We start from the raw sequence: 10,397 nt of genomic DNA on the forward strand, positions 1-10,397 counted from the left end.
CGGGTAGAGGTGCGCTTGTAGAGCGCCGGTAAGGAAAGAATGAAACAAAAGAAATAAAGGAGGAAGTCAAACCCACCCTAGGTGCGGGTCTGCGACTTCAGACAAGAAAAGACGAGAGTAGAAGAAGAGAAGAAAGGAGGACAAAGGGAAACGCACAGACCCGCCCTGAGCTCATGCGGGGAAGAGAGAGAGAGAAGAATGAGAGAGAAGGAAAAGAGAAGAGATAAAGAAAGAGAGGAGAGAAAAGACTTATGGTGTGTGTGCGCCTAGGTGCACCTCCATGAGTCTCCTTGAATGCACATGAGAGAGACAGGGTTAGAATATGGGTGTAAGGTGCGGTGTACAAGATGAGGTGTTGGGTATGGTGGTTTAAGGGGTAGTGTATAGTGTACGAAATGGACAATGGTGCGTGGAGTAGGGAATGGGCTGTGATGTATGGTGGTCTAGGGGCATTTATCTGTCTAACAAATGTTTCTCTCTCCTCTCCATTTGGTCTTGAATTTGCGAGCAAAGCAAAGAGAATAAGCTAAAATTCACTCCAAAATGCTCAAGTATTGAAAATGAAAAGCAAAATTCAAAGAGGTTAAATGGAATACAAGTGACATGGGTTTCCTTATATAGAGCAACCACTAAACAAGGGTGGCATGCTCAAAAGTACCCAAAATTTTTCACAAAATACACATTTACTGAATTAAAATAAGAATCCCGAATTTGGACCTAATGACCAAAATACCCTTAAGCACTTTTCAACAAATAACAAAACCATCCCTCCATGAGGGGCCTCTTGCCATTGCTAGTCTTCGGGAGCTTTTTCGGACACCTATGATGGTAATTCGGGCAATCAATCGTTATAGATTCGATGCTTGTACTTTTTGTGAATGTTTTGATACCCTTTGATCATCTTGAAATGGATTTTTTAGGAAGAACCCAAAATCCGGCCATGCCCATAAACTTTGCAATTCTTCATCCATCAATGTAAATTGATTTGTGATGTTCCAAGCCTTCATTTTTATCACGAATTGAAGAGGACATTGTCGCAATCATTTTGTAGTAAATTTCGTCCATTTTGGTCTTGATTTGAGCGTATTCTAAATTTGGGAGGTCGTCGGAAAGTTTGCCTTTCTTCAACCTTGAAACTTGCGTCATCTAGCTTTCGATAGTGCGCAAAACTTGTACCAAACTGTAGCTCTTCGAAGCACGGTCACAACGAACCCGTATTTACGACAATTCGACACTGGGATCTTGAGCTATGGCCTTACAAAGGATTGGATGTTCTCTTGTATAAATTCTGAAGTTTCATGTGTCTGAGCACATCTTCTGTCATTTCGGGTCACACCAAGATGCGTGCCTAATATCAAAATGATCGAGTCGTCAAGATGTAGCTTGTGTCCAAATTTGAGCTTAATTGGACTTAAAACGAGCGAGATATGATCATTTAAAAATCATCCCGAAATGAGAAAATACAGTTTCCATAAGTAGAAACTGGTTCACCGAGGCTTCACTACAATAGTGTTAAACCTACACTTTTATGGTAAGTTAGGCCCATCATGGTTCTTGAAGATCTGATTGAGCCCAAATTTGGTCCCTGGGGGTTTTTCGACATTCCGGATCTAATGGCAGCGGTTTGGTACTGTTTTGAGACCCATAAATAGGGTTGTAGTTGTAGGGTCCATTTTCAGCATGATAGGAACTGGATTTGATAACCAAGTTTCATCCTGATCATATAAAAAATTGTCAGAACAAAACTTTACGAGTGCCCTTAGGATATCCCAAACTAACCTCTCATGCATTTTGAAGCAATTCTGACACTTTTTTAGATATTGCCCAATTTTAGGCTTATTGCAGCAGTGTTCCCGTGGTCTGGCAGTGTCTTGGTATCGGCGTGACCAGGTTACTACTAACTCTCTCCTTATTCGCCTCGGCGATACAAGTACGTCTAAAATGACATATAACACCTTTCTCTACCGGAATTTGCAGTAGCATTAGGGAGACTTCCAACCAAAATCTGTCCACTAGTTCAAGTTTCTTTTACATGCTGCCCATGGAGTGTTCTTTGTGTCCTTCACTTCTTGGTGCGAAACCCTAGGAAGCTTTTATTTCTTGAATGTCAATCACTTGAATTAAGCAAAATATATATTTTTGGAGACCCGTGTTATTGCTAGGTAGGAGAGTTTTTTTTTTTGTTTGGAGGAGAGAGGGGGGGGGGGCGTGGTGTATGTGTGTGTTTATTTAGGGTGGTGGATTGAAAAAGGCAAAGGGTAGACCCAAAAAGACATGGTTGGAAGTAGTTCGAAAAGATATGGGGGCTTATGGCCTCACTGAGGATATGGTCTTTAATATAGCAGAATGGAGAACTAGGATTCATGTAGCCGACCCCAATTAATTGGGAAAAAGCTCAGATGATGATAATGATTTATTTAGGGTGGTGTGTGTGAGTATGCGTATGTGTTCTCCAAAATATTACAAAAGATTAAGTATAGAAAATCTACATGATAAAAGAAGTCTTTTGTGGAAGAAACGTGTGTCATCCAGACTATTAAATATTACAAAAGATTAAGTATAATATCACCATGTCTCCATGAAGATTAAAGAGTTTTGAAGTCAAGCTCAAGAAGAGTTAATAGTTACTTAATACAATCATCCCAGACAATTTTGAAGTCAAATTTTCAAATATTAATTAGAAAAGTCATCTTGAGAGTCGTCATGTGCATCATCAATATCATCCTCGGCGGCCTCCACATATTCTTCTTCCTTAGTCTCCTCTGAGTCTCCCTCCTCCTCTTCGACCTCTGGAGCTGATGTGCGAGTGCGACAAGTCCCAACTCCTGCTGCTCCTCTATTCCTTTATGCTCTAGTGTTAGGTCGTTCTTCTTCATTGGCCCCTGTTGCTAGCTCGACATCGAGCCATGTAAGATCCTCACCCTCAAACACACGCTCAGTCTTGGATCCATTGTCCACTCACTTGTAGAATCACCATCAGCTTCATACAACTGAATAGGGTTGAGCTTCATGCGCTTTTGATACCTCTCCCTAAGCCGCTCATTGTAACACACATAAACCAAATCATTCAACTTTTTCTGCTCCAACGTATTCCTTTTTTTTGTATGGAGCTGTGGTAGAAAATTGAAATTAGATTTTATATTAGAAAATTGAAAATTGAAATTGAAATTAAAGAAATAAGGATTAAGAAATAAGGAGTTAAGGATTTAAATGCTCAAATGCACTCCAATTGCGTTCACAACCAGATGAGCTACATATGAGATTCAACACTCGAATAGCAAGACGTTGTAGATTTGGTCTCGCTTCCATATAATGCCCACCATGCAGCTGTATAATAATTTATAATTTAGATTATAGATAAAAATTAAAGGTAAACAAAGTCATAGACAAGTAACGTGACTTTTGGCCTTTACCTGGATCTGTAGTGTCCCTATTTCGAATAACAATCTCTCCCAAAGTTTTCTAAGGCTAACTTGAACTTAATCAATTCATGGCTCTGGATCTCATCCTGGATATCTTTGTCAGGCACCAACCTCTCAAGCACATCTAAGAACCCACTATTTATTACACGATCAGACTCAATGGATGGGTGCTTGTAGTGAAGAGATGGGTTTAGAAAGTAACCGGTTGAATGGAGGTGCCTATGAAGTTAGGTATTCCATCTCCTATTAATAATTTAAAGTATAGTCTTGCACATATTTTCCTCATCCTTTAAAACATCCTTTATCTCTGCTCTTGCCTTAGTCATTGTCTCGTGTATATAGCCCATGGCGGGCTTCACATCATCATCAACCAGTCGAAGCACTCTCACTAAAAGGTGAGCCACCTCCAATGCAAGAATTATTTGACTCTAAAAAGATGCATTCAGAATACGTTTTTCAGCCTTTCTCCCATCCTCATGCTTTGACTATTTTTTTTTACTCCATTGCTTTGACGTAAACATGGTCCTCAAGGCACTTTTTTTGCTTGGCTAGGCTTCGAAGAGTGAGAAATGACGTGCCAAATCTAGTGATACCCGTTCTCACTAATTCTCTTTTCTTTGTAAAAGACATCATCATGCTTAGGACTATGGTGTGATTGTAAATAAATCCAACAACAAACATAGCTCTTGAAATCACTCCTCTAAATAAAGATGTAGCCATTTCTTTAAGCATAAGATTAACACAATAAGCTGGGCAAGGAGTCCAAAACATATGCATCCTTTCAAAGTCAAGAAATGCTCAATTGCAACATAATTGGCACCATTGTCAATGACAATTTGTACCACATTTTTCTCTCCATCAAACTCTACAATCTCATCCATTAACCACATAAGTATGTAGCATCATGTGACCTGTCTGATGCAGCAACAAACTTAACAAAAAAAGTACCTGTTGGGCAGTTAACCAAAAAATTAATGAATGCCCTCGACTTCTCATCGGACCAACCATCACTCATAATAGTGGCCCCATATTTCTCCCACCCTTCTCTCTGAGAAATCAAAAATTTATTCACATCAAATATAACATCCTTCAACAAGGGCTCTATAACCTCATGTAGTGAAGGAGGAACAAGTCTTGGGCCATATTGCCCAATTGCCTGAACTATACATGGAAAACTATCCATAGTTATAGTATTAAAAGGAATGTCGACCATGTAAATCCACTTTGCAATCCACTTACATACCGATTTCCTTTGTTCTTTCTTGTATATATTTTCAATTGTGGTTTGTTTTGTTTTTTTCTCTCTCTTGCACCACTATTTCGGGGCTTGGGGTGAAAAAAACATCCATTGGCCCCATATTGGGAGGTGTTCTTTTTTCAACACTACCACCAATATTTATAATCCCCTCTCTTGAGATTGGAGTACGAGCAACCGCCTCATAGCAACTTCAGACATAACATCATCAACATCATCATCAAATAATTGTACATCTTCAAGTAATTCTTTTCTTTTTATTTTTCTTTTTCTCTTTATCTTTTTTCAATCTATCCAAGTAATTCTCTAATCTCCTTTTTTGTATCATCTGTAGCTTGTGGGCATGCTCTTACATTCCCAGAAATTCCGGCTAAGTGCTCTTTTTGTCAAAAAATACCACCCATATAAGTATTTCCACAGAGCAAGCATATCACACAATATCTATCCTCGGATTTTTTAGTTTGGCATATTTTCAAGCCGGATTCTTATTAGTCGTAGATTGGGAAGAAGACATTGCCCCAAAAATAAGTATTACAATATTACTGTACAAGAGGGAATAAAAAGTTACCGGTTCTTGAAGCACTGCTCGATTTCTTCACGGCCTCTGAAACCCTCGATTTCTTGTCACAAATTCACCCTAACTTCCCCAAATTAACAATCAAAAACATCAAATCAACATCCAAGTATTAAACAACCGCCAAATCAAAGATTTGAATGAAAAAAATTTTTTTGCCTAATTTTTTATTTTTGCTCGATTTGATAAAAAAAAGCCACATAAGTTGCTTTAAATCATCATACTTTCACCCTAACTTCCCCAAATTAACAATCAAAAGCATCAAATCAACATCCAAGTATAAAACAACAGTCAAATCGAAGATTTGGATGAAAATAAAATTTCCACCTAATTTTTTTTTTTTGCACGATTTGATCCAAAAAAAGTCAAAAAGTGGCTGTAAATCATCCTTTAGGGGGTTTAATACCCACCCTCCCCCCCCCCCCCCCCCCCCCCAAACTATTTCCCCCATTTTTGGATGGTCAAAAAGACCATTTTGCCCCAATCGAAAAAAAATTTCTGTAGAAAAGATGCGTTGCGTTGCGATGCAGCTACGATGCGTCGCATAGCTCAAAACTGCATATGCGGTTAGTTCAGATGCGGAGCCCACCGCATACCGCATGATGCGGCCGCATTTTAAAACACTGATGAGCAATGAATGCCTTATGCTTGATAGAAAAGCAAAGAAACATTTGTGTACTCTATGATGAGCCCTTCATGAAATCAACATATACTTGTTCTTTTTTTGGGGTAAATCAACATATACTACTTCGTGTCTGATACTTTAATCATTCAACTAATACGATTCACATATTATCTCATGTCGTGTTGAATCAATAGCTGCTTCATATATTTGTAGTCTTGAATTTGAGTCTCTTTACAAGAACCATTGGAGTAGTTGTTTAGAACAATCATGAATGAAATTAGTAATTTGGCATGTTCTACACTTCGAAAGAACTTTGATATGGATAAATATCATGTTATTACCATGCTTCATCCCAATTGATTTCAAAACATTGTGGCTAGATTAAAGACCATGAGTTTATTTGTTTTAGGACTCAAAAAGTTCTTGCTTTTGCTTTAACCCCACTTCTAAGTACGGAAAAACAGTCGTGAACTTGTTGTAGAGAAGCTACCTTTGCTTTATGCCTTGCTGTGATTCATATTTCATTGAACCCCTAATTTCTCATGCAGGTTGAGGAGAATGTGGAAGGTCATGTTTGAATGCCACCAAAAGCAGTGCCAGGCCATAGCACAGGGTAAAGCTGTGAATATTCTCTTTGCAAACAATCAAACGAAACCAACAAAGTCACGAATGAAGCTAACACTTGAACTCGAGTTGGAGATCCTGAATTGGTGTTCCAGCTTTCACAACTGGGTCAATGCTCACAAGGCCTATGTAGAGGTCATGTATGGGTGGCTATTGAGGTGCCTTGTTCATGTGCCTGAAGAGACACCTGATGGACCCATTCCTTTCTCTCCAAGCCGGATGGGAGCTCCACCTGTTTTTGTGATATGCAATGACTGGTTTCAAGTAATGGCTAGCGTATCAGAGGATGAAGTGACAGAAGCCATAAATGCATTTGCTAATAGCATGCATGAATTGTGGGAATTGCATGGGGAGGAGCTGCGCCAAAGGCTCAAGACGGAGTACCTTTCTAAGGATCTCAATAAGAGGCTCAAACATTTGCAAAAGGAGGAAAGCAAGATGGTTGTGTCGTTCTCTTCAGGAGAGGGTGGGGATTCTTTGCATGAGAGGAAGGTGGCATTGCAGTCAATGAAGAAGAGGTTGGAAGAGGAGAATGCCAAGCATGCAGAGATAGTGAAGAGGATACGAACTTCGACATTTGGTAATCTGCAAGTGGGGTTGAAGCGGATATTTGAGGCAATGGTGAACTTCACTTCCTCGACATTGAAGGGTTTTGAGCAGCTTCGAACCCCCAAAATGGGAGAAACATAGACATACATCTTTTATGCTTTTCTCTAGTAATGACTTCTTGTGGTGAAATCACTGCTGTAGAGCTCATTGGGCTGGCTCATGGAGAAGATTATGAATCAGGAAGGGTATGATTAATGTGCTAAGGCTTTTCTAGTGTTATGATGCCCCACTTGGAGCAAGTACTCTCAAATCTTGTGAATTAGTCATGAGTTTGAGTGGGCTGCTTCTCATTGATGGATGTCTCTTCTCCAAGGCGAACCTGTTGGATATCTTATGGCGGACCTGTACATAATACCTTGATTCGTTGATTCTTTGATTGGTTTACAAGGGTGGTCCTTCTATTTGTGTAGTGGAATTTTCTTAGAGTAGTGTTGAGGATGAAAGAGCAATTTTGGAGTGTATGCAGCCCTCGATTTGGCTAAAACAATAGGTTTGGAAGCAAGTGATGAAGAGTGCTAAAAAGGGTACATGTGCTGGAGTGCATGATAGACAAGACAGAGGCAGCTTATAAAATCTTAAAATCGTTTGTTCTTTATTTGTGGTTGCTTAAATATCTGGTGTAGCTCTGAGGCATTTGGAAAAGAAGAGTAGATATAACTTGTACCAAATGATTCCTAACCTTTTTGTTCCATTAAAGAAAGTTTTACAGAGATTAATTTGGTTCCTCTATCGATACCCTTCAGTAACAAATAATGGACCATGTCTGTTTTCAGCCACCACCTCTAACCATTTAATTTAAAGAAAGAACAAGTACTCCACTTGATTGAGAAAAATAAATGTGGTAAGCGGAAACATACCAATCTCAGAGAGAGAGATCGGCATTCTTCATTCCAAGAATGAGAGAGAGCGAGAGATGGGATCTCTTCATTCCAGAGAGAGGTTTTCTTCATTTCTCGCTTTAGCTTCAGTGCATGAAACAACCATTCAAAGTTTGAACGATGCTAGCAAATTGATGGCCCCTGTCAAATTATTCCGTCTCAAATAAACATTTCAATTGCATCTTCAACATGCTTAAAAGCCATGTCAAATAATCTCAAATAATTTACCATATAGAGAGTTGTCGACAATTCCAAAGCTTGTAAAAATATTTTAATTTCATAGAACTCACAAGTTTAGGAATGATCCAAAAACATGGTTCTTAAAGGGCATGCTGATGCTCCCAAACCATGGTCTCTAAGGACCCTGCATGAAAATGTAGCAGGTATGATTATTGAAGTGAAGCACATGCGGCATCATGCTTTTCTCAAGTTATTAGCATTCATTGTTGACAAAATTGGAAGGCAACCAGTGAAATTAAAAAAATTGCCATTAGCTAGAGAAACATCCATATTCCTTTGTTGAAGCCTGAAGTAGACATTCCTTTTCTCAAGTTGATGCCTACTTGAAAAAAAGAAGTTGCTCGAGTTGAAGGATCTGACTATTTCAAAAGCCAATGACAATTTATGATGATTTGCTTGTTCTCTTTTAAGTTCTGGTAATCATAATAAATGTAAATAATTTCTGGCATGACATTCTCTTGCGCCCCAATTTACCTCAAGAGTTATTGCGTCAAGGGATTCTCTTTTTGCTTGCAAGTCATCCCTCATTGACTTTCTCACCCATGAAATTCTTCTGCAAAATAGAATAAGAGCATATCATCTACTTTAGTAGATATTATTTTTCACAAAGTTAAAGCAATTAGAATACATAATCGATATAGTCATTATAGTGTATAATTTGAGTACATAATTTCTGTATGTCATCAGATTGTATAAAATTTCTGTATGTCATCAGCTTATATAATTTTAAAATGGGCCCAGTTTCTATGCGGGCAGCCCTCATATGGCAGAAATGCAGGCTTGGCAATAAATATATTTTTTAAATATAATTTGTTCCTAATTTTTAGAGAATATATAATCTTTAACATGAAGATCATGAATATGAAAAAAAGAAAATGAAAACTAAAAATAATAATTATATTACAAAACATTTGGACCGTTAGTTACACTTGTTTTTTAGATGGACCACCTATTACCTCTGGACCGCATATTGTAGAAATGCGGTCCAACCATCATAAAACAATTTTCCTTTTAAAATTATAGTATAATAAGCAATAATTGGATGATATGAAAGTAAAATTATTAAGGATAAAAAATGAAATTTGGAATTATCATATGGTCTAAAATTTGGCTAATTTTATACCAAGGTCCTCTTTCATATTTTGTTATTCCAATTTTTCCCTAGGTCAATGTCACAAACATCGAACCACTGAAATTTTTTTTATTGATTTTGTAAATTCTAGTATAGTTGATGCTTCAGAGATCGGACTGTCTAATTTCTGGAGGCACTCCGACGTTGGACACATCGAACTGCCCTAACATTTTTTATTAGTCCATTTCAATATTCCAAATATTGGACTACCCCATACTTAAAATGTTTTTAAAGTAGGGAGAAGTTGGATATCTTCAACATCGGAGCAATCCACACTTTTAAAGTAGGGGGAGTTGGATATCTTCAATATCGGAGCACTCCATACCTAGAAGTTTTTTAAAGTATAGGGAGTTAGACTTGAAAGCTCCATTCAAACCCCTAACCCTCATTCCCTCCTAGTCCCACTCTCTCTCTCTTCTCTTTCTAACCCAAGCCCTCGCAATCTCACTCTAACCTCAAACCTCCCAATCTATATATATATATATATATATATATATATATATATATATATCTTCCAACCACCGAGCTTGTACATGCGTTCAAGATCTAAAGGTGCCTTTATATACTTTTTAAATTCAAAGTAATTTGGTTTAAATGGAATTATATGCAAAACAACTATTTATTTTTAGTATAAGGAGATCATAATCACTCTTGTCTCTGTTATTTCAAATTAGGTGGCTGTACCAATATCAATGACTAGACTCAACTTTCAAAAATTTTTTTTCGAACTTCGTAACATATACCCCAATCCTTTCAAATTTGACATCTAATAGTTACGAGTAATTGTGACTTCCTTGTAATATAACCTTCTTCTTACTTTTCAAAGCTATTAGTGAACCGTTGGACTTAATGGTGAATGCAATTTGTGTCTTCATGTGCTTTGTTTGAGTTGTCAATAGATTTAGAGGTTGTTTTATGAGATTTGTGCATTAAAAAAAAAAAAAAAACCAAATCCCTGCAAAATAGATAAAAAACATCCTCTGTAAAGAGGATAAAATCCTTAGAAATTAAAAATTAGGAAAAAAATACTTAAAAATA

At 37.7% G+C, this 10,397-nt stretch overlaps 1 protein-coding gene and 1 long non-coding RNA gene across 10 annotated transcripts in view; one reads left to right on the forward strand and one right to left on the reverse strand.

Moving 5' to 3' along the window:
• Positions 1-7,838, forward strand: part of LOC18446532 (protein ALTERED PHOSPHATE STARVATION RESPONSE 1) — a 33,074-nt gene extending 25,236 nt beyond the window's left edge. For 8 of the 9 annotated variants that reach the window (XR_016044588.1, XR_016044587.1, XR_016044590.1 and 5 more), the window contains one exon: positions 6,425-7,838. Coding sequence is in view for 4 of the 9 variants with exons in the window: in XM_088852110.1 (XP_088708236.1) it covers positions 6,425-7,190 (766 nt within the window). In the remaining 5 variants the exon portion in view is untranslated. The remainder of the gene's footprint in view (positions 1-6,424) is intronic. The other variant, XR_016044589.1, reaches the window with a different exon arrangement.
• A 210-nt stretch (positions 7,839-8,048) lies between these two features.
• On the reverse strand, positions 8,049-8,780 carry LOC148779807 (uncharacterized). Its single transcript, XR_016044593.1, has 3 exons — positions 8,702-8,780; positions 8,278-8,351; positions 8,049-8,128 (listed from the first exon to the last, which is right to left on the reverse strand). It is a non-coding gene; the product is annotated as an uncharacterized LOC148779807 (long non-coding RNA).
• Between the last annotated feature and the right edge of the window lie 1,617 nt (positions 8,781-10,397).

This window comes from Amborella trichopoda, chromosome 11 (genome assembly GCF_054954075.1).
Source record: "Amborella trichopoda isolate Santa Cruz 75 chromosome 11, AtrichopodaSantaCruz75HAP2 v2.0, whole genome shotgun sequence".
Taxonomy (NCBI): domain Eukaryota; kingdom Viridiplantae; phylum Streptophyta; class Magnoliopsida; order Amborellales; family Amborellaceae; genus Amborella; species Amborella trichopoda.